General features: G+C 46.5%; 1 protein-coding gene across 2 annotated transcripts in view; it reads right to left on the bottom strand.

Moving 5' to 3' along the window:
- Positions 1 to 24,129, bottom strand: part of TEFM (transcription elongation factor, mitochondrial) — a 103,753-nt gene that overhangs the window by 31,480 nt on the left and 48,144 nt on the right. For both annotated transcript variants that reach the window (XM_069199989.1, XM_069199990.1), the window contains exon 2: positions 20,118 to 20,596. In XM_069199989.1, coding sequence (XP_069056090.1) covers positions 20,118 to 20,596 — 479 coding nt within the window. The remainder of the gene's footprint in view (positions 1 to 20,117; positions 20,597 to 24,129) is intronic.

Here is a 24,129-nt window from a genome sequence, read left to right as displayed (position 1 = left end):
GATGGTTGCGGAGAGTGATGTGGGGATGGTGGCGGTGTTACTTGTTTAGCCACCTTTGCGTGTGGCTGTTTGTCCTTGTCTTGGAAGGCAAGCTTGCGTTTCATTTTGACTGGAGGAAGAGTGCTGATCTTCCCTGTATCTTTTTGAATAAAGAGCCGTCTTTGTGTGTGATCTGGCTCTATTGTCTCTAATTCCTGTCCAAATCTATGTGTCTTCATTTGTGTGGACAGTCCTTGTTCCTCAGTTTAGGAACTTGTTTTCGGTTCCGAGGCCGGCTGTTTCGGTACCGAAACTTTTTTGGCTGCTTTTTTTCGGCTCCGACGAAACCTTCTTTACTTTCGCCGTCGTGCTCTCTCGGTGCCGACCCGTTTCAGTTCCGCTGTCTCTGTGCCGAATCTTCTCTGAGCCACTATCTCGGGCCCGAGATTGCTGTGTGCCGGTATCTCGACCGGAGTCAGATGACTTCGACACCAGCTCGCCCTTTTTCGGTGCCGATGAACGGTCACCTATTTTTCGGGTTAAGCCATGGCCTGTTGGCGGTGGCGTCCCCTGGGCTTTAGCGGTCTTCTCGTGAGTTCTTTGTTTCGACGTCTTACTCACGGTTTTCGGCGTTTCCTCAAGATCGATCTCCTCAGAGTCCGAATCCTGGGTGGAGAATGTTTCTTCCTCCTCCTCGAAACGCCCTTGTCTTGTCGGCGCCGATGCCATTTGCAGTCTTCTTGCTCTTCGGTCCCTGAGTGTCTTCCTGGACCGAAACGCTCGACAGGCCTCACAGGTATCCTCCTTGTGTTCCGGTGACAAACAAAAGTTACAGACCAGATGTTGATCTGTATATGGATACTTGTTATGGCATTTTGGACAGAAGCGGAATGGGGTCCGTTCCATCAGCCTTGAAGAGACACGTGGCTGGCCGACCAGGCCCCGATGGGGATCGAAAAAACCCCGAAGGGCCACCGGAGCTCTTCTTAATTCGGTGTCGATCTGTTATAACTAACCCGATACCGAACGCAAACAATACCGACGATTTTTCCGAGATTCTAACTAACTTTCCGACCCGAAACACGGAGCGAAAAGGAACACGTCCGAACCGGATGGCGGAAAAAAAACAATCTAAGATGGAGTCGACGCCCATGCGCAATGGAGTCGAAATGGGAGGAGTCCCTCGGTCTCGTGACTCGAAAAGACTTCTTCGAAGAAAAACAACTTGTAACACTCCGAGCCCAACACCAGATGGCGGGATGTGCACAGCATGTGTATCTGCAGATAAACATGCCATCGAGAATATATGTATACACATATATATATATATACACACACATATATATATACATATATATATATATATATATACACACACACACACATATATATATACATATATATATATATATATATATACACACACACACACATATATATATATATATATATATATATATATATATGTGTGTGTGTGTGTGTGTGTGTGTGTGTCACTTCCCCAGTGTAGATCTGTAATTGGCATGTTCCGCTGCAGATTCCCATGCTATGCATAGTCCTGCCATCTAGTGTTGGGCTCGGAGTGTTACAAGTTCTTTTTCTTCGAAGAAGTGTTTTCGAGTCACGAGATCAAGTGACTCCTCCTCTTCGGCTCCATTGCACATGGGCATCGACTCCATGTTAGATTGTTTTCCCGCAGAGGGTAAGGTAGGCGTGATAGAGTATAAAGAAAAGAGATGTCCATGCAAATGGAGTAAAGATATATATACATATGTACAAATGAATGTTTTAACTTAAACGGCTACAGGCTCCCGGGGAGGCAGAGGGCAAGTGTGAATCTGCAGCGGAACATGCCACGAACTGATGTACACTGGGTAAGTGATATTTTCCGTTCGAAGGCATGTGTAGCTGCAGATACACATGGTATGCATAGATTACAAAGCAGTTTTGCCTCCCATAAGCGGTAGTCAGCCTGTAGGAGTTGAAGTTGTTTGAAATAGTGTTCTTAGTACATCCTGTCCTACTGTGGCCTGCTGTGTTGCTAACACATCTACACAGTAATGCTTGGTAAATGTATGGGGTGTTGACCAAGTGGCTGCTTTACAGATTTCTGTCATTGGTATATTTCCTAAAAATGCTATTGTTGCTCCTTTTTTCCTGGTGGAATGTGCTTTTGGTGTTACTAATAGCTGCCTTTTAGGTAACATGTTTGGATGCATTTTACTATCCGTCTAGCTAGTCCTTGCTTTGAGATAGGGTTACCAGTATGTGGTTTTTGGAACGCCACAAATAACTGTGTGGTTTTCCTAAATGATTTAGTTCTATCAATGTAATACATTTTAGCTTTTTTAATGTCCAATGTATGTAGCGCTCTTTCTGCTACAGAGTCTGGCTGTCTGAAGAAGACTGGGAGTTCCACTGTTTGATTGATATGAAACAGTGATATTACTTTTGGTAGAAATGTTGGGTTTGTTCGAAGTACCACTTTATGTTTGTGTACTTTTATGAACGGTTCTTGAATAGTGAAAGTTTGGATTTTGCTAACTCTTCTTAATGAAGTAATTGCAACTAGGAATGCAACTTTCCATGTTAGGTATTGAATCTGACATGAAAGCATAGGTTCAAATGGTGGACCCATGAGTCGTGTGAGTACAATATGTGGATTCCACGAAGGCACTGGGGGCGTTCTTGATGGTATGATGCGCTCTAGTCCTTCCATGAAGGGTTTGATAACAGGGACTCTAAATAGAGAGGTGTGTTATATATTTTGGAAATACGCTGAAATAGCAGTGAGATGTATTTTGATGGACGAGAAGGCGGGCGTCACTGCAAACACAAACCAAACTACCTTTTTAAGGACAGTTTAGAGGTCACATCATTTGTTTACATTCCAAGGATTAAACTGCCTTAAGAATAGGCCCACCTTAAGTAAAGACTTCAGTCATACCACTCCTTCAGTATCCTTTGCAACTCCAAGGTTGCCCATTACCCTGATAAACTGGTTCATCTTCCTGAGGCCCAGCACATAGTCAGACTATTGTTCCTAAGATTTGAAGAAGATGAGTTAAAGTACAGTAGGGGTGACTAAAGCAAAAGTGAAGATCAAAGTTTACAGATTAGTGAGTACAGAAATGCTAAATAGTAGTGCTTTTTGAGGAACTATACGAGGGAGAGGGTTGATTTGAGTGTTATAAAAAGGGATAAATAAGGTATAGGAAGACTAGAGAAAGTGGAACCAGCAGACATATTTGTCTAAAATAGTGGTTGGGGGGGAGGGGGGGTGATGTGGAGCCAAGATGGCGGACAGATAGGTCGCACAATTGCGCCTCTCTGACCCCTCTCTCGGGGTATCCCTCGCCTGCTGCCCCTGAGGGGCACCATTAGTGCGGCCACGGCACCCAGGAGCCCGGGACACACCCCGCTGACCACGGGGGCACATGAGGTGGGCCCCGCCTGGCCCCGGATCTCACAGCACGAGGGCCACGGACTCATGCTGTCCAGATAGAGCCGCAGGACCCAGCGGCCTGAGCAAGGAGGCCCCCGGAGGCGGGGCCGGTTGCCGGAGGTCTGTGGCCAGCCGGAGAGGCCGTGAGGGTGAACCAGGCAGCCGGGACACAAGAGGAGGCGCGGACAGAGGGGAAACAAGGGCACTCACACACCAGGACCCAGGCGTGAGCAACAACTGTAGCGGGGCCTGCCAGAGGGCCCAGGTGGACGGAGCAGTGGACGGAGTCCTGGCGCCCCGTGCAATTGGTGGAGGATGGCCCAGTCCAGAGCCATCACCGGGGAGACCGTCCGGAGCACCAGGAGCGGCGGTAGGACTGGGGCCTGGCCGGGAGGCAGAGAAGGCCGGCAAGGTGACGAGAACCGCCCACCAGGCGGACTGGTGGAGGTTGGGGGAGAGGGCTTGGGGAGCTGCACCAGAAGAGGGACCCCCACAGAGTAAAGAAGGGGGGCCCGAGACACCTGACAACTTGGGGGCCTGGAGAGATATCAGTCAGGGTCTGCCTGCCCGTGGGGGGGGGGGGGGGGGAGAGAGGCCCTGCTACTGTCTCTCGCTTAGGGGGTGGTGGAGGGAAGAGCCCCCCCGGTGGCTGGTTGGGGGCTGGGCACCTGGGGGAGGGGCCAGAAGAGCATCAGGTGGGGCCGGAGGCCTGGAGCCCCCTCAGGGAGTCACCCAGGAACAGCGGATCCGGCGGGGGTGACGCCGGTCTGGCCCCGGGTGCCGAACGAAGCCAGGTCACAATCTGCAGAGCTGGGAAGGAGAGACTTGGCGGAATCAGCTCCCGTCGTGACCAGAGGAGAACGGCACAAGGCCCGAAGGGCCGCGCCAACGGGGTGTAGGACAATGGCACCAATACGAGGGAAAAAGGGCAGATCCGTCGAGGACATGCTAACCAAGCCACCAGTTGGCAAACGGAGCGAGAAGACCCTGGGTCTGGACAGCACAGAGAGGAGGCGGCAGGGGAGGACGCAGGAGCACCTGTTACTAGATGCTTTTTAGAAGGCCTCTTTGCATCGCTCCGAGAAAACATACAGGCGGTGAAGAGGAACCTTTCGCAGGACTTGAAGATAGTGCGACAAGAGCTGGAGGAGGTAGGCAAAAGAGTGGCGTCTCTGGAAGACCATGAAAACGCCAGGTGAGGATATCAAGCAGCTACAACAGGACATTTTTTGGCTACACGACCAACAAATAGAGCTCCAGGTGCACGCAGAAGACCTGGAGAACCGGTCAAGGAGGAATAACATCTGCATCCGAGGAGTACCAACTGGGGCCGAAGAGGAGAACATACTATCATATGTGCAGGCCCTATTTCATCAAATCCTGGGGGAGCCCACTGAGAGGGAGGTGTACATGATAGGGTCCAGAAGGTGGGTCCTCCAAAGCAGTCTCACGTTCCGCTGGCCAATATTCTGGCCTGTATCCACGAATTCCCTCTGAAGGAAAGCATACTCTGAGCGTTAAAAGAAAGCAACATCCTCTGAAATTTCGGGGCCACACTCTGCTCTTTTACCAGGATTTAGCCATCATCACCCTCCAGAAGTGGAGAGACGTCCGACCGACAACCTCCCACCTACAGGACTGTAGTGAATCCTACTTCGTTTTAATGGGATAACAGGAGTTAGCTTAGCCTTTGGCTTGCAGACTTGTGCCCCCGTCACCTAGTGACTTTTAACCTACTTAGCTTGCTCTGTCTTAGCACATTTAATTATTTATTTCTTCTAAGATGGCTGCCTTGTTTAGAGTTAGGCCACTTGTTATGAGTTACATTATCAGTGTCACCGCGCTAAGGCGTCAAGATCAAGCACTAAAGACAAATAAACAGTAGGTGTTCACACTTAGGGATTTTCCCTTTCTATACTTTCGAGGGATTGTTTATATTAATTGTCGTCCCAAGCATGTCTGTATCTATTGTTTGGGAACACACCTACGTCAGGGGTCCTTGAAGATCTGTATTAATATATCGCACTTTAGACAGATAATCAGAAGGATTCCGACCAGAGGGCATCGCCACCATCGCGGATATCGGTGCTGCAGTCGTCTTGACGCTGACCCAGTCTTCGTGTCCCTACGGAGTCTGAGATAAAGACCTCATTCCAAGGTAACAAGGGTTGGGGGCTCCTTTCATGGACTTGGCATTGGCAGATTAGGTTAACAAACCCAGCTCTCCTTTAGGTAGGAGGTTAGGCCTTTCACATTAGGGTATTAAGGCATATTACATCTTGTATGCCTTTTCTATGCATTGCAAGATGGTGGGGGTCTTTGTAGCAAAGACTCTCGTCTTCACAATTCTGTTTCTTGCATTATTCATTATCCTAATCATTGCAGCCCAGGCAACTTATCGCAAATTGCAGTTATGTTGAATAAAAACTATTTAAACTTTACTGCATCTTTGTAATTGCCTGTGTTTGTATGAGACATGATACATGTGTGAGATTGTATGAGACATGATACATCTGTGAGAAAGGGGTAATCTCCATTTAACCACGACACTTCCTGAGATGCCTTACTCTCGAGTCCATGCGTAAAGGCTGCCACGAATCACCTTTTACTATTGTGTTTCTGGTGAGGTGCTGCTAGTGAGCCGGTAAGGTTGGGACAACAGTTGCGACTTGTTGTAGAAAAGACGTAGTCGACTACAAACAAAAGTACTGTCATCCTTTAACCAGCAGTCTTGCCTAGAAGCAAGAGTCCAAACTACGACATGGCGCCACCAACGATGGTGTTTAGGCACTAATTTACGGATACCCCGACTATCACTGTCTCACAGACAACAGGTACCTTAAGTACCGTTATATGGAGACGTCCGTGGTCTTTGGGAAAATCCTCCTCAGCTGAAAAGGTAACACCTGATTACGCTGTAGGTTGTTCGAGCTCGAACTCATAAAAGGAATTTAGTCCCCATTTTTGGTGTTCCGTTTTTCTAAACAAATATGGCTAACGCCATTGACATTCCTGAAAATGCTAGACAAGCACTAACACAACATTTAATAATGCATGGCCTTACAGATGAGGGCGGGGACGTTACTCTTATAATAGAAGCTAATGAAGCATACCAAACAGAAACATTTTACTGTTGGGTCACCTTTCCTGAGGTTGACCAAAGAAAACATACATTCCACACATATGAAATTGCGAACGTACCTCAGCGGTACCGAGCATACCAGTATCATGAAATATCGCTCACATACCAAGAGCATCAGAACTGGTTTGAAGGTGCCCTACCACATGTACCACAAAGAGTGAGGTTAGGTCCCTTAAGTAACGACGGACCTACGGCCTATGTTTGCCACATACAAACCTCACCCAGGCATACAGAATATGCCACTAGCAGATCTGCGAGATGCATATAATGAATTAGTGACATTATTATATAGACGATTAGTTCAGTTCGTAATGCGAACATTAAACACAACACCAGCGCGTCCAGCGCCGCCAGCACCTGGTGGTTATCAATTGGCTACTGGGATTAATCCGCAAACAGTACATACTATTATGGGTAAAGTACCAGCGGAACGGGAAAAAGTACCGTTCTGGATTGCCCAGAAAACTAATCAGCTGGAAGCTGTGTTTCCCCATACAGGACCACAGGAAAAACAGATTGCTCACTATGTGCTTGCCTTTTGGGATGGTTCCCTCGGTGGATGACTGCCACATGGGGTACAGTCTTCGCCGCCATATATACTACCACACATGGTACCCCAACACTTGCCAATTTACCAGAAGTGTTAAAACAAATACAAAATGAGCATGGGGCTGCACCACCCCTGGATTTGGGGATGAAATTGATGCGTAACTTTGACGCCGCATCCTCAATAATACTCAGTTACATTAAAGGGGAAGCGGTAGCACTGGCCATTCGCCAGCGTCTCCGGGAAACCCCACACCTGGAACAAGAGAGACAGCTACCGAAAATTATTTCCGATACCTATACCAGTATAGGACGGGATAGTTTGGGAGCCAAACCAAAGAAATTGGAATTACAAGGTACCACCCATAAGGAGGGTACAAAGCAGGCACACGAGGGCTCTAAGAAGCGCTGGGACAAACAAAAAGATTTCAAAGAAAGAAGGAATAAGAGAGCTGATTCTCCACACCCGGAGAGCTCCGAAAGGAAATATAATCTCAGAAATAGGGAGAACATTAAAACTCCAGACAGATATACTGATTCATGTCCCTCTCGTTCCTTTCAGGACACACCGGATAGACGTAGTGAGAGAGGGGGCCATCCAGATCAACGTCCTGAATACGTGAAAGAAAAGAAAGACTCTCCGCAGTCTACCATTAAAAAAGAAGAAAAGACTCCTCAGCAAAAGTCACAGTTTAAAAAGAAGAAGGTGGCAGCACTGACAGCTAAGAATGCCAGTATACTTGAGAACGCTGTTGAGGAACAAGACGTGGGCAGTCACTCTGTTAGACAGCGCGGCAGAGGTCACAATATGTCGCCAGAGTCTGAAAGATCATCTGGATGCAACAGCAGCTAGCGATTTCATCGCAGTTGAAACAGCGGATGGCCGCATACTCCCCCGATAGGGTTTAGGATTTAAAAATTCAGATAGAGGGAGACGTGGAGCGCATTATTAGTGTGATATTTTGGGATGAACTTACTAGTGATATCCTATTGGCCGAAAGAGACTGGCCACCTGAACACGTCCGCAAGCTCCTGCATGGGGAAGATGTCATTTTGCCTTCTTTCTCCTATCTTGTTCCGGAAGCAGACAAAGAAGCCTATGCTTCTGAATGGGCTTTAGCGCAAGAACCTGCATTATACCGCAACCATGTAGGTTGGGACAAGGAGTCTCCTTGTCATGTTATTCCCGTTAGGTCTACACCCCAACCGCAGCCACAATATCCTGTTAAACAGGAAGCGAAAGCTCCAGTGAGGGAAATACTCGCCCAACTTGAGTACCAGGGAGTGATTGAGCCCTGTACATCTGCAATGAATAATCCGTTATTCCCCGCTGCAAAGCCAGACCATTCATATAGAATAGTCATTGATTATAGACACTTATAATAGTCATACACGTACATATGCTATACAGAATTCACACAGCACTAATAAATAATATAGTGCGCAAAAACTATGAAACAACATTAGACATTTCTAATGGATTCTTCTGCCAGAATTTAGCACATGAAAGTTGGGACCTGAGCACATTCTCATTTGGCTCTCAAACGCTTTTGTCGTTTACCTCAAGGCTATAAGAATAGCCCAGGGCTATTTTAAGCCCGTGTAACATCAATACTACATGATATCGATTTCGAGGCGTTATCCTATGTGGATGACATATCTCACAGACAACATCCTCGACATTCATCTTGCGAGGGTCGATCGGATCATTTTGGGATTTGCAGATCTCGGTTACAAATTCAATTTTAAGAGAAGCAAGATAGCCTTTCTTAGTGTATTATTCCTGTGATATGAGCTATCAAACGAGGGAAAGAGCCTGGCCCGCACTTTCTAGAAAAATGTGCTCAACTGCACCCTCCTAACACGCTCAAGAAACTCCAGTCATTACTACGTTTCTTTAATTTTGGCAGAACATACATTCCAGATTATGCACAACGGATCAAGCCACTTTGTGACTTGGTTCAGCTCAAATTTTCTAGCAGGCACTGGACAATTGAACACACGCACATCCTTAGGGAAATGCAACAGGACATGCTATAAGCTAAACACTTGCACACACGTGACAATAAAAAAAATTTGGTCATCAGAATAATTGCTGGTGCCATTGGATTTACTTATGTCACCTTTAATGAGGATGACACGGTACCCATAGCATATAAATCACATTTATACTCCAATGCTGAACAGCGTTTTGCACCTACAGAAAAGATTCTGACGGCAGTTCAGATGGCCGTCATAAAAGAGAGGCCATTTGCCCAGGGCAAACGTATTATTGTTGTCTCCCCGGTGCCAGCCTTAGAGGCTGTCACCAAAGCACGCGTTCCCAACCCTAAAGCATTACATCCACGTTGGATTCAATGGGCGTCTCTGACCGCCACTGATGTCGATTACATTTTTTATCCAAAACTTCAGACACAAGAATTTCTCCAGTACGAACAAGAGTACCCCGCTCCTCTAAATATTTTGCCACTAGACAACTACCATACTGTCATATACACTGATGGTTCAGCACAACCGGCTGTAGGTACTAAACATCAATACTCGGCAGCTTGCGCAACCGTGAGCGGAGTTATGTTATGTTATTGAGTTTTATATAGCGCCAACTACCCGGAGGCCTCGTAGCGCTGATCCGACTGAAAAATTAGACATACTGGAGGAATCCTAGACTTCTCCGGAGAGAGAGGAACTTACTGGAAGTTGGAATAGCCAGGTTTTAATGGCTTTCCTAAATTCAGTCTCCTGGGTCATCATACGAATTTTCATAGGTAGAGAGTTCCAAAGTCTGGCTCCCTGGTACTTCAGGGATCTTCTTCCCCATGATGTTCTCTTTACTTTGGGAACCACTACAAGGGCTTTAAAGGTCGATCTCAAAACTCTTGTGGGTGTATATGATGAAAGAGTGATGAAAGATGGAATTTTCCACCCTCACAATACCTACACGCCGACCTTAGGGGACTGCACAGCCCAGTTGGCTGAGCTTTAAGCTCTTATTTTAGCACTAGAACATACTGAGCCAGATTGCCAGACTTTAATAGTCTGTGACTCCTATTACTGCGTCCAGTCATACAATGACTATCTCAATCATTGGAAACTGAACGGGTTTAGAGATTCTGAAGGGAACACCATTAAACACAAAATACTGTGGGGGAGGGTGGCTGATCTTAAGGATAACCTGCTGTGTGTCCATGTAGTCCATACATTGGGACACCAATGTGTAGGAGTACACATTGCCGGTAATACATTGGCTGATGAAGCGGCCAAAGCATCAGTAGCTGCGGCTTCTGTGGCTGCAGTGACTCGTTCTCAGACGCGATTGGATAATAAAATATATTGATTGCCGTTAAAGCTTAGGCTGCAGGCAAGCCCCTTCCTAAAGGGTACCCTACAAACTATACTTACCATATCAGTGCGCAGAATGTTGATTACACAACAATTCCTGGGGTTGGAGATTGAGTGATTCCCAATGAAGACCAGCGATTAGATCTAATTAAAGCAGCGCATGAGGGAGTCGCTTCTGCAATGCTGGTATACAGGCCACGATAACACTCCTACAGAAGCACTTCTGGTGGCCGGTCTATGCAGACAAACAAAGCAGTATGTCCTTTACTGTGACATTTGCCAGCAGATCAAGGTTTCTAATATCAAACGCCCACCGCAGACATCCCTCTTAGTGTCCAACAGGCCACTACAGTGTGTGTACCTGGACCATTGTGGTCCCTTACAGCCTGATGGTGCATACAAATACATTTTAGTCACTGCAGATTCTTGTTCTAGATTCCTGTGGGTATGGCCACAGCGGTCGGCTGACGCCCGGACTGATATAAAAGATTTGTTCATCTTTATCGGTACATATGCGGTTGCAGCATTCCATTCGGACCAGAGCCCTGCATTTGCCTCTAAGGCATTCAGGGATACCATGGGGACGATGGATGTTGAACTCCATTACTCCTCACCATACCATCCAGAGGGAAATTCGGTCGTTGAGAGGCGGAATCGTGATCTAAACCAGTCCTTAACAGCTTGAGTATTAGGTTCAGGCCGCAGTTGGTTACATCACCTACATGGGGTCCAGAGAGCACTGAAAAATCTGCCAAGATGGTACTTGGGGGGACGCACTCCATATGAGGTTCTCTTTGGGATACCTATGTATGTCCCAGATCTTGATGCCCCTGGTATGGTGGCAGCAAAAACACCATTTGACATAAATGAACGTCTCACTGTTTTACAGGAGCTTCAGCAATTTTGTGATGATAAATCATCTGCAAGTGCTGCCACCTTAGGAATAAGGGATTTAGAGAAAACTTCGACTGGCTGGGTCCCTAAAGTTGGGGGATCTGGTTTGTGAGAAGATTGCAGTGAAGAAAGAATTAGGTCCATCATACAGAGCACTTGTACCGGTCTTGGGAATAAAAAGCACCAGGACTGTCATCTTACCACCATGGTCTGGTTCTAAGACAAACATATTCATCTCCATTGATGACATCAAACTACACCATGTGGCCGATACTTCACAGTAGACCAAGAGGTCCCTTGGGTGGTTCCCGATCCCCTCTCACTACCCAAAAGGACATACATCTACACAGTAAAATGAACATCACTACTACAGACTATGCAACAATGTCAACTGCTGTTCCAGACACCTCCTTGACCATGGGGAGGGTGGAAAATGAACTTTTGTTGGTTCCAGTCACTACTTCAGTGACCACCCCAGTTTAAGATCTAGCTGTTTTTTTACACAAACACATCACAGACTAACGACCCTGTCTATCAAGAGCCCCCAAGTGAAGTGGACCAAAGTACAGATGGTGCACCGGCTCCCGTGTTTGCAGAGACTGCCTCTGGCTATTTCATTGACATTGATGATTTTTCTTCAGACTCATCCACTACTGTGATTGACAATGTTTCAAAAAGTAGTAAGCTGTATCAATGGCTTAAGAAGAAGTATTTGAAATACCCATGGAACTACTTATGGTTCTGTTTGACATTTTTTGCATTATTTGTATTTCGTGACTGTTTACTTTTTACTTCTAAATTGTCACTATATTCCTGATCGCTCCTATGTGGAGCCTGTTGATGAAGTTTTAACACCACATCATTCTTCACATAAGGTCCGGAGAGATTTCTCCCCTGTAAATATTACAGCAATACCGATTTCTGATGGGATTGTGTAGGACAAAGTTCCATTCGATATATACGGGCCTACTGAAATTATTCAAATACCATACGTATTCAAAATTTCAATGACTGATGTAATTACACCTGATGTTGTGTCTGATGATTGGGATGTCCAAACAGTTGATTCCATGCTAATGGAAATGAAGGACTATTCCGCTTTTGAAAGTGATGATGTATATGAATATACAATGAATTATGGGTAAATGTTCTGCTATAACAATTGGGGACATTACTACCTACACCGTGCCACTAGATACAGGCCAGTATTAAACTACACACAGTGGGAACACTGCTTTACACCACCGGTGGGGAGCCCACAGTATTATAGTGATAAATTTACATGCTTTTCTGGGCATGACACAAGAAAAGTAGAGTCATATTATTTTAAGGTACCTCCGGCACAATTTAAGAAATTTTGCTAACTGATACAAAACTGATTTATTCAGATCCTTTTGTTTCCCGGCTCGCAGTTGAAGGTTACGAATATTGGAAAAGAACTATTGATTTGAAAAGTATATGGGGAAAACAAGATTGGCAGATACAGGGTAGGGAGGCTTTATTCCGAGTATGCCTGATTCCTGTACAAATGATTTTCTTAAATGACTCAATTCAGCAGACATCCTGTCTGGGGTTAGCAAAAATTAAAGACTTGAATACACCCAGTATCCCGACCCCAGCAAAGTTTAAAGATTGGCAATACTTCCTCAATATCACGAGGACAAGCTAGATGCAATGGTTAAGGCTGGTACTTCTAATTCTTCACTTTCCAGTCCCGGCGGGTGGTTAATATGGCCCACTAACACAAATGAGTGTCAAGCCCGTTTTTTGAACTCTTCAGGGTTCTTTTAAATTAACAGGCCAGACACTCGCTTTGTATCGGGTCAACATACAGGTGTAGTTACGACATACAGTGTGGTTAAGCTGTGCCAGCAATGGGTACAGACCAACACGTTAGCCGCAGTTAAAAAAACATCTGAACACTCTTTCTGAAGGTATAGACTTGCAGGATTTTCGTCTGGGTCCTAGGAAACAGGTTTTTATATGCTATGTACAATGAAATTTGGAAACTTGCCCAGATTGAGGCTGTTGCGCGTTTAAGGCAATTGGATAAAGAAAATTTAGAAAAAGCATTAGCTGTTGTTGACAACGGCATGAATACACTGTCCAACAGGATATATTCACTATCAAATATAGTGTCGTCTGCTATTGATATCACTCAGACAGACTTGTCCCGGTTATATCATGGGCAAACACAGCTACGTTCCATCATGCAGCTGGGTTGGACACTTCAGACACTGAAAAATGTCCACATTCCATGGAAGTATATAAACGGGAGTGAATTCTTCACTGCTTTTAAATTTTCCAAGGAACAACAGACAATGGCTAAAAGAGAGTCCTTCAACTATCTGGCTCTTACATGGCATAATTAATTTGCCGATTTCAACCTTTCGTTTCTCGAGCTGCCTAAAACATCTTGCAGTGGGACGGTACGAGCAACTAGGAGATAGCTATATTAAGGAAGAGTGGGAGTTGCCCTTTGACTACAGATGTCTGAACGGTGAAACAGAGGTATTTCTTAGCGGAAGCAAATGTGAGACTGCTGTTCGTCATTCAATGATATGCAAGCAGGTGTCTCTTCACGGTCTTTGCAATGCGGGAGTCGCGAATTTGGCCTGCTTGTTCGCAGGTGATCATAGGGGGCGGCTTCAACATAGTCTTACATAGGGAATGGGACAGATACGCTTCACGACACGGAAGGACAGGGGCCATGCATGCGAGGGGCCTGGAGAGATTAGAGGGGTGGGGGCTTAGAGATCTTTGGAGGGGCAGACACTCTAACGCTAGAGACTACAACTTTTACTCACACGCCCACAAGACCTACGCACATATAGACTTTCTTGGGCTCCAAGGAAATTGAACAGAGGACGGGGGACATAAAAATGTCCCCTGTGCACTGTCGGATCACGCAACGGTGATCCTCACACTTAACGCTCCCCTCGAGCATAAGGAGCCCCACCTTTGGCGCTTGAGATCCACACTCCTGATGAGGCCGGAGGTAGTTGCTCATATTTCCAAAGCTATTTCCACTTACTTGGAATTTAACGATACGGCTGACACCCCGCTACCCCTTATGTGGGATGCACTGAAAGCGGTGATCAGAGGGGAGTTTATAGGAATCTCCTCAGCAGATAATAAACTCAGATGTGAGAAAAGACCACACTTACAGCAGCAGGTGACGGAGCTTGAAAAGATACATAAGAGGACAGGGGCCCCCGAGGGTGTGGAAACAACTCAGTGCAGCTCGGCTACAGCTGGAGGGGCTTAACATGGACAGGGCGGAATATGCAGCTCTCCGACTGCGGCAATCCTACCATGTGGGTGGCAACAGGTGCGGCCGCCTTTTGGCTGCTAGACTTAGGGGGGGATGAGGGAAGGGGGGCCTGGGGGGGGGGGGGGGGGAGGGGGGGGGACCAGCCTGTTGCATGTTTTCTCCTTGGGAATTGTTGGGTGCTGTGACACCCCGCCTTGTCCTTGTCCCTTTCTTTCCTTTTTTTCCTTTTCTTCAAGTTTAAAATCCTTTATAAAGAAATCTGAACAATAAAATAGTGGTGGAGAATGTACAGCAGTGGTTCCCAGACTGTGCGCCACAGCACCCTGTTGCCCTTGGCTGGATGTGTCCAGCTGAAGGCTGAGCTTGCACGAACAGCACACATGCAGTCACTTCATGGCCAGAGGGCACACAAATATTGGAAAAAGAGAGAGTAGACACACCTGTGCATTGCACACACTATTCTCCAGACCTTAAAATAGAAGTACTACCGACCAGGCTTGCATCCACACCCACAAAAAAAATAAAAAGAAAGAAAAGTAATGGGAAGCCGTGGCCAATTGATCAAGGAAGCTGCGGGCCGAAAAGGTTTGGGAACCATTGCTCTAGGGGGTTCTCAGAGCCCAGGGAATTAAGAGCATCCACAACACCAGTGATGTTATCACCAAAGAAAAACTAAAGTTGCTCACACAGATTGGGAGAGCCAATTAATTGCTGAGAAAGTGCAGAAATTCTCCCATCGGGATGCACTATCTTAAAGATCTCCCTAGATTTTTTCCCAGACTCAGCAACTTGGTTGGCAAAAAAGGATGCTCGAGTTCTTAATAATGGTTAGATTATAGTTCTTTAAAGCCAATTTATAAAGTTCTTTATCCATGGAACAATAATTCTTCCTCCCAAGACTTCGCCACAAGCATTAGCAGACTTTTACTTTTTCAAGGGGGCAAGAGTATTGGCCAAGTGCGACAACCAGGCATTAACAGCTTCGGTGTCAGATTTAATATTCCCACTCAAAAACAGAGAAGGATTCCTCCAAAAACAGAAAAATGGGAGGGGCTGGCTCACATCTTCTGCAAACAGACACCGGGACCACATTCCAAGCAAAATAGATTATAGAGTGGTCAGATCACTCAACAGGGTGAATAATGATAAAGTTCACAAAGCAATGAGACTATGGGATCAGGAAAATGGCCAGCCAAGTGCATCGGTTGAGTCACTAATTGACTTAGGTTGCAGGCTGCCAAATTATTTATTAAGAGTTTAGCTTGAGGGTCAGAAGCCTTATCCAAATGTACATTCAAATCCCCGAAGACTGTGATATTGGAGTATTGGAGGAGACATTTAGATAAACTCTGATCCAGAGATCAGAGGAAATCTCCTACAGGTACCAGAGCACGGTAGATCAGAGCCCCAGCCAAAGGTTTGTTGGCAGACAGGGACAGACAAAACTCCAAAGATTCTGCTCCCTGCAAGTCTGTAAGCTCAAATGAAACTCATTTAAAGCACTTTTTTCAATAGCAAACCTCCCTCATCTTTTACCCACTCTATCTCGGAGGAGCATATTATACCCACGAGGAATTGCAATCGCCACATGAGGCGCCGAGGAGTCTGACAACCCAGTCTCAGTAAGGAAGAGAATATCGAGCTCTTCCTCCAAGAGACCAAAGATATGTAAGGCGCTCTCATGAAGGGAGCGTACATTAATTAAGGCAGCCAGAATGCTAGTGGACACCCCTATAGTTCTGGAGGGGAGGGCTGAAGTTCAGCAACCAACGTACCTGGTCCCAAGAGAAAAAGAACAGGCGCACAATTTGGAGAGGGATTCAAAAAAGGAAAATGTGGATTTAACAGCAGGGAGGAAGAGGAGTAGGAAAAGTGCGGGCCAGCAGCACAGTAGAAACAGGCAGGCTGGCTGGCACTGAGTGCAGATGGACGCAGACAGGCTTGGCTTAGGCATGCCATTTGCGGGTACGCGCAACAGCTCTGCTTAACCCTTCGCTGCCAGGCCTTTTCCCCTCCTGTGCCAAGCCTTTTTTTGGCCATTTGGGGCAGTTCGCGCTTAGGCCCTCATAACTTTTTGTCCACAAAAGCTACCCAAGCCAAATTTGCGTCCTTTTTTTCCAACATCCTAGGGATTCTAGAGGTACCCAGACCTTGTGGGTTCCACTGAAGGAGACCAAGAAATTTGCCAAAATACAGTGAAAATGTTTTTTTTGTTTTTTTTAAAATGGGGAAAAAGGGCTGCAGAAGGTGGCTCATGGTTTTTTCCCTGAAAATGGCATCAACAAAGGGTTTGCGGTGGCAAGATCACCATCTTCCCAGCTTTCAGGAACAGGCAGACTTGAATTAGAAAACACATTTTTCAATACAATTTTGACATTTTACTGGGACATACCCCATTTTTACTATTTTTTGTGCTTTCAGCCTCCTTCCAGTTAGTGACCGAAATGGGTGAGAAACCAATGCTCGATCCCAGAAAGCTAAACATTTCTGAAAAGTAGACAAAAATCTGAATTCAGCAAGGGGTCATTTGTGTAGATCCTACAAGTGTTTCCTATAGAAAATAACAGCTGAAATAAAAACATATTGAAATTGAGGTGAAAAAAACAGCCATTTTTCCTCTACATTTTACTCTAACATTTTCCTGCGATGTCAAATTTTTTAAAGCAATATACCGTTACATCCGCTGGACTCTTCTGGTTGCGGGGATATGTAGGGCTTGTAGGTTCGTCAAGAACCCTAGGTACCCAGAGCCAATAAATGAGCTGCACCTTGCAATGGGTTTTTATTCTATACCGGGTATACAGCAATTAATTTGCTGAAATATAAAAAGTGAAAAATAGGTATCAAGAAAACCTTTGTATTTCCAAAATGGCCACAAGATAAGGTGTTGAGAAGCAGTGGTTATTTGCACATCTCTGAATTCCGGGGTGCCCATACAAGCATGTGAATTACGGGGCATTTCTCAAATAGACGTCTTTTTTACACACTGCCTTACATTTGGAAGGAAAAAATGTAGAGAAAGACAAGGGGCAATATTTGCTATTCTGTGTTCCCCCACGTCTCCCGATAAAAATGGTACCTCACTTGCGTGGATAGGCCTAGCACCGCGACAGGAAATGCCCCAAAACACAACGTGGACACATCCCATTTTCACAAAGAAAACAGAGCTGTTTTTTGCAAAGTGCCTAGCTGTGGATTTTGGCCTCTAGCTCAGCCGGCACCTAGGGAAACCTAACAAACCTGCGCAGTTTTGAAAACTAGACACCTAGGGGAATCCAAGATGGGGTGACTTGTGGGGCTCTCACCAGGTTCTGTTACCCATAATCCTTTGCAAACCTCGAAATTTGGCCAAAAAAAACACTTTTTCTTCTCATTCCGGTGACAGAAAGTTCTGGAATCTGAGAGGAGCCACAAATTTCCTTCCACCCAGCGTTCCCCCAAGTCAACCGATAAAAATGGTACCTCACTTTTGTGGGTGAGCCTACTGCCCGTGAAAGGAAATGCCCCAAAACACTATCTGGACACATCAAAATTATCAAATACAAAACTACCTGTTTTTGCAGGGGGGGGGCCTGCGTTTTTGGTCCTGGGCTCAGCATCCTTCTAGGGAAACCTACCAAACCCAGACATTTCTGAAAACTAGACACCCGAGGTAGTCCAGTGAGGTGTGACTTGCGTGGACCCCCAGTGTTTTCTTACCCAGAATCCTCAGCAAACCTCAAATTTAGCTAAAAAATCTAATTTTTCCCACATTTCTGTGTGGGATCACTGCACTGGGACACATTTCATACCACCCAATGTTCCCCTCAGTCTCCCTTTAAAAATTATACCTCATTTGTGTAGGTGGGCCAAGTGCTTGTGAAAGGGAAGAGCCAAAAACATGTCGATATTGAGGGGGAACAAAGAGGGTCCAAAAGGGCAGTTTGCAAAAAAACATTTTTAGGCTGACAAGTGCAGCAGAATTTTTATCGGTATAGATGAGACAATGCTGGGTGGTAGGAATTTTGTGGATTCCTGCAGATTCAGAAAGGTTCCATCACAAAAATGTGGGAAAAATTTGTGATTTCCAGAAAAGTTGGAGGTTTGCAGGGGATTGTGGGTACAAAAATGGTGCGGGTGCATGTGAAACACACCACCCTGGAATCACCCAGATGTTTAGTTTTCAGATGTGTCTAGGGCTTGTGGATTTTTCTACATGGCAGCGTCCCAAAGTCTATAAAGTGCAGCCCTTACCATTCCAAGTGGGACGATTTTGAGAGTAAGCCAAGCTCTCATGGCCCAAATGTAAAACTAAAACCCAAAAAATCAAATGTCTTCTTGCTTGCTGTGGGATAAGATGTTTTAGAGTGCGGGGGAGTGCTGAAAGACTGTTACCCCCTTCAGTTGAGGTGGGGCGTAACCAGGCCCATACTGGATGGTAGCCACCACCCCAATACGTTTTTTTTTATTTTTTTTATTCCCTGGCATCTAGTAGACTTTCTGCCCCCGGGGTGTGGATCAGGGGTAATTGCCGACCAACTTTTGGACCCATTTATTTGGGGTGGGGTATGGCCATACTCCACCCTCTTATTTTTGAAAAAAAAACTTCCCTGGCCTCTGCCGGGCTTTCTGCCCCCCCCCTTGGGGGCATATGGGCCTTCCAAAAACAGGCCCATCTGCCCCCAATGGGGGCAGATATGGCCAACAGTAATGTGCCCTCATGGGGAGCGACCCTTACCCAACGGGCTGCCCCCCTAAAGAAAACACACGCATACACACCAATCCCTGGTGCCTAAGTGGTTTCTGCCCCCATGGGGGCAGCTTGGCCTAACAAAAATCGGCCGATCTGCCCCAAAGGGGGACAGAAATGGTCTAAATACAATTCCCCCCCCCCAGGGGAGAGACCCTTGACTAAGGGATCGCTCCCCACCTCTAAAAAACAAAACAAAAATGTTTTATTTTTTTTTATCACTGGCGCCTAGAGGCTTCTGCGCCCCCCCCCCCGGGGGCAGATCGGCCTAATAACAATAGGCCGATCTGCCCTTGGGGGGGCAGAAATGGCCTAAAATATATCTGCCACCCTGTCCCCCCAACACCCTGGGGAAAGACCCTTGCCTACGGGGTCGCTCCACTTGCGTGACATTGGCGCAAAAAAACCAAAAAAAAACCCTGGTGCCTAGTGGTTTCTGCCCCCCTTGGGGACAGATTGACCTAAAATGGTCTAAATACAATTTGCCCCCCCCCAGGGGAGCGACCCTTGCCTAATGGGTCGCTCCCTATCTCTAAAAAAAACACACAAAAAAAAAATTTAAAAAAAATTGCCCTGGCACCTAGAGGTTTCTAATTTTGGAAAACTGTGAAATGTGTTTCTCCTAAACATGCTATTTGGCATTCCTCATTGTCAGTCATTGTCAGTAATTCCCTGCTGTAAAATGTACGGCGGAAATTATGGTAAACAGAAATGCACCACTGATTAAAAACCTAATTTAAAAGACAAACATACAAGTAGGAAAACAAACCTCGAGCCTGTCCCTTCTTATTTCAGGCTTGATGAATTTGCTTACAGATCTGTGCTCTGCCACTTTTTTTTCTTTTTGTTCTTCTCGTTCATGCCGGCTGACAATACTCTCACAAACCTTCACTGCAGACTTGTATTTAAAGTTGGGTATTTTTGTCAAAGTTTGCAAATTGTCAAATGGCCCGTGTTTATTCCGGTACTCCACAATGCTCAAAGACTTTTTACCCCGCAGCAGTTTTATCGAAGCAAGTTCACACTCTGAAGCAGTGTTCAGCAGCGCAAGAATGGCAGATCGCTCTTCATCAGAATAGAACAGGTCTACTTTTTGCTCCGGGTCTTTTGTGTCCTGTTCTGCCAAGTCATTAACAAAATGTCCCTCAGTGAATGCTATAGTTTTTCTTAAACAGCTAGAGCAGTACAGGGTCCTGAATTTCATCAGTGGACGTGGAACCAACGGGCACTGGAAGAAGAGGATCCTTCCTAGAAGCAGATGCAAAAAAAGACAAATTAACAGGCAATTACGCATGATATGATAGCCGGTAAACTAGGCCTGCGGGTTGATAACCTGCTACAGAGGTGTGCATATAAGGAGATCACAGGTTTCAGTATTGCTTACAGCCTATGTAGTCTGATGACAGCTAGCCACTACCAGGAGAGTCATGGAGTGCTGCAGAAGGCTTTGCCTTAACACTAGGTAGTGCAAGAAAATTCCAAAACATATTCACTTAAACACTGTTCAAGGGTTATGTTGTGATATTAAGATCACAAATTAAACATTCTGAAAGAATCCTTTTAAAACAATTTCTACTAAAGGGACATTATGGCTAAAATCCAAATTCTAATAAACATGAATTCTCCAACTACGGTTATCTAAACAATCATAATGCCTACTATGAACAGCTCACTACCTAACGTAGGAACAGAGATAGTATCACAAATGCCTTCAATGTCATCACTGAACAAACAAACAATTGCACTTTTTCACACCTGTTTGCTACCTGTGTGATACAGACTTTCTCAATGTTGTCGTTAAAAGCACTTATAGTTGCTAGCAGGGGCACTGCAGCCTTGCAACTGCACTTAACCCCTTGGCAGCCAAGGACGTAACGTTTACGTCCTTGGCTGTGGCGCTGAGGACTTAATTGTTAAGTCCTGGTACATGATCACGGGGAGCGCTAGCGCTTCCCCCTACCCCCTCATGAGCTTCACCTCAGCACCCCCACTGCATGGATGGAAGGGGAATCACTTCCCCTTCCACCCCGCGTGCCCCCCGTGGCTTCCGATGACGTCAGTGCACGATTGCGTGCCGACCTCATCAGAGGCCTGTCGGGCTTCTGATGATGTCAGTGCACGATTGCGTGCCGACCTCATCAGTGGCCTGTCCCTCTGCGCTGGAAGCTCAGCTTCCAGCGCAGATCGGAGGAGAAATTATTTTGTATTTCTCTTCCGATCACCTGCAGGGGCCAAGAAAAGCATCAAAGGAAAGGAAAGGCTTTTCCCTCGATGTCTTTCTCAGCATTTCTGCTGCCCAATCGCGATGCGATCGGGCAGCAGAAATGCCCACTAGACACCAGGGAATTTTTTGTTGTGATTTTGACATGAGGGGAGCAGCCCCTTGGGAAAGGGTCGCTGAAGGAGGCTTGCCTGGCTTACGGTGGGTACCTGATGGTACTTACACCCTGTGCCAGGTCCAGTTATCCCTTATTAGTAGATTAGTAGTGTTCTAGCAGCTTGGGCTGATAGAGGTAGCTATAGCAGAGCAGCTTAGGCTGAACTAGGAGACATGCAAAGCTCCTACCATACCACTTATATCATATAGCACTATATCATAAGAATCACAATACTCTGAGTTACTAAAAAATACAGGTACTTTATTTTAGTGACAATGTGCCAAAAATATCGTAGAGGATATACTCCATTAGGAGGTAAGTAAAATTCACAAAATATACACACAAACCAAAATCAGGTAAGTAAACAGTTAGAAAAGTAGTGCAAACACTGTAGAATACAATAGGATGCAATAGGCCTAGGGGCAACACAAACCATATACTAAGAAAGTGTAATGCGAACCACTAAGGGGCCCCTGGCCTAGTGTAGTGTTTAGAGGGTCGCTGGGAGTAAGAAAACACAAAGGGTGTCCAAGATACCCCACCCCAAGACCCTGAAAAGTAGGAGTAAAGTGACCCTACTTCCCCAGAAACACACTGAGTCGTGATAGGAGATTCTGCAAAGACCACAACAGACTGCAAAGCACTGAAGACTGATTCCTGGACCTGAGGACCTGTAAAGGAAGGGGGTCAAGTCCAAGAGTCACTAAAGTGTACAGGGGGGGCAGGAGCCCACTAAACCCCGGATGAAGGTGCAAAATGGCTGCCTCCGGGTGGAAGAAGCTGAAGATTCTGCAACAACGGAAGATGCCAGGAACTTCTCCTTTGCACAGAAGATGTCCCACGGAATGCTGGAGGATGCAGAGTTGTTTCTTTGGAGAAAGACTGCAAACAAGCCTTGCTAGCTGCAAAGGTCGCAGTTGAAGAAAAATGGGTGCTGCCCAGGACCAGGAGGTCGCCCCTTGGAAGAGGAGACAGAGGAGGCCCGCAGAAGAAGCCAGCACATGCAGAAGTTCAAGAAAACTGAGCACGGCGGTTGTCTCAACACTACAAAGGAGGGTCCCACGAAGCTGGTGGTCAACTCAGCGAGTTGAGCAATGCAGGATGGAGTGCTTGGGACCTGGGCTAGGCTGTGCACGAAGGATGCCTTGCAAAAGTGCACAGAAGCCCTAGCAGCTGCAGTTCACACAGTACACAGGATTAGTATCTGGCGGGGGAGGCAAGGACTTACCTCCTACAAATTTGGAAAGATGGACCACTGGACTGTCGGGGTCATTCGGATCCACAACCTGTGTTCCAGGGACCACGCTCGTCACAATGAGAGGGGACCCAGAGGACCAGTGAAGCTGAAGTTTGGTGCCTGCGTTAGCAGGGGGGAGACTCAGTCAACCCACAGGAGATTTCTTCTTGGCTTCCAGTGCAGGGTGAAGGCAGACAGCCCCCAGAGCATGCACCACCAGGAAACAATCGAGAAAGCCGGCAGGATTAGGCACTACAATGTCGCTGGTAGTCTTATTGCTACTTTGTTGCACTTTTGCAGGCGTCCTGGAGCAGTCAGCGGTCGATCCTTGGCAGAAGTCGAAGAGGGAGATGCAGAGGAACTCTTGTGAGCTCTTGCAAATTGTTATCTGAGGAAAAGCCCACAGGAGAGACCCTAAATAGCCGTCAGAGGAGGATTGGCCACCTAGTCAGGTAAGCACCTATCAGGAGGGGTATCTGACGTCACCTGCTGGCACTGGACACTCAGAGGCCTCCATTGTGCCCTCACACCTCTGGATTCAAGATGGCAGAGGTCTGGGACACACTGGAGGAGTTCTGGGTCCCCTTTCCTTTCTCCAGTTTCGCGCCAGAGCAGGGGCTGGGGGTTGCAAGGACTGGTTTATGCAAGGAGGCCCCATCTGTGCCTTTCAAAGCATTTCCAGAGGCCTGGAGAGGCTACTACTCTCAGGCCCCTTAACACCTATTTCCAAAGGGAGAGGGTGTAACACCCTCTCTCAGAGGAGATCCTTTGTTCTGCCTTCCTGGGAACGGGCTGCCCAGACCCCAGGAGGGCAGAAGCCTGTCTGTGAGTTGGCAGCAGCGGTAGCTGCAGTGAAAACCCCGGAGGGCTGGTTTGGCAGTACCCAGGGTCCATGCTGGAGCCCCGAGGATGAATGGGACTGGCACCCCAATACCAGATTTGGCATGGGGGGGGACAAGTCCATGATCTTAGCATGTTACATGGCCATATTCGGAGTTACCATTGTGAAGCTACATATAGGTATTAACCTATATGTAGTGCACGCGTGTAATGGTGTCCCCGCACTCACAAAGTCCGGGGAAATTGCCCTGAACTATCTGGGGGCACCTTGTCTAGTGCCAGGGTGCCCTCTCACTTAGTAACTTTGCACCTAATCTTCACCAAGT

The sequence above is a fragment of the Pleurodeles waltl genome, chromosome 7 (assembly GCF_031143425.1).
Source record: "Pleurodeles waltl isolate 20211129_DDA chromosome 7, aPleWal1.hap1.20221129, whole genome shotgun sequence".
In the NCBI taxonomy this organism is placed as follows: Eukaryota; Metazoa; Chordata; class Amphibia; order Caudata; family Salamandridae; genus Pleurodeles; species Pleurodeles waltl.
Note: the sequence above shows the minus strand (reverse complement) of the source record. Positions and strands in the feature narration are given on the sequence as shown.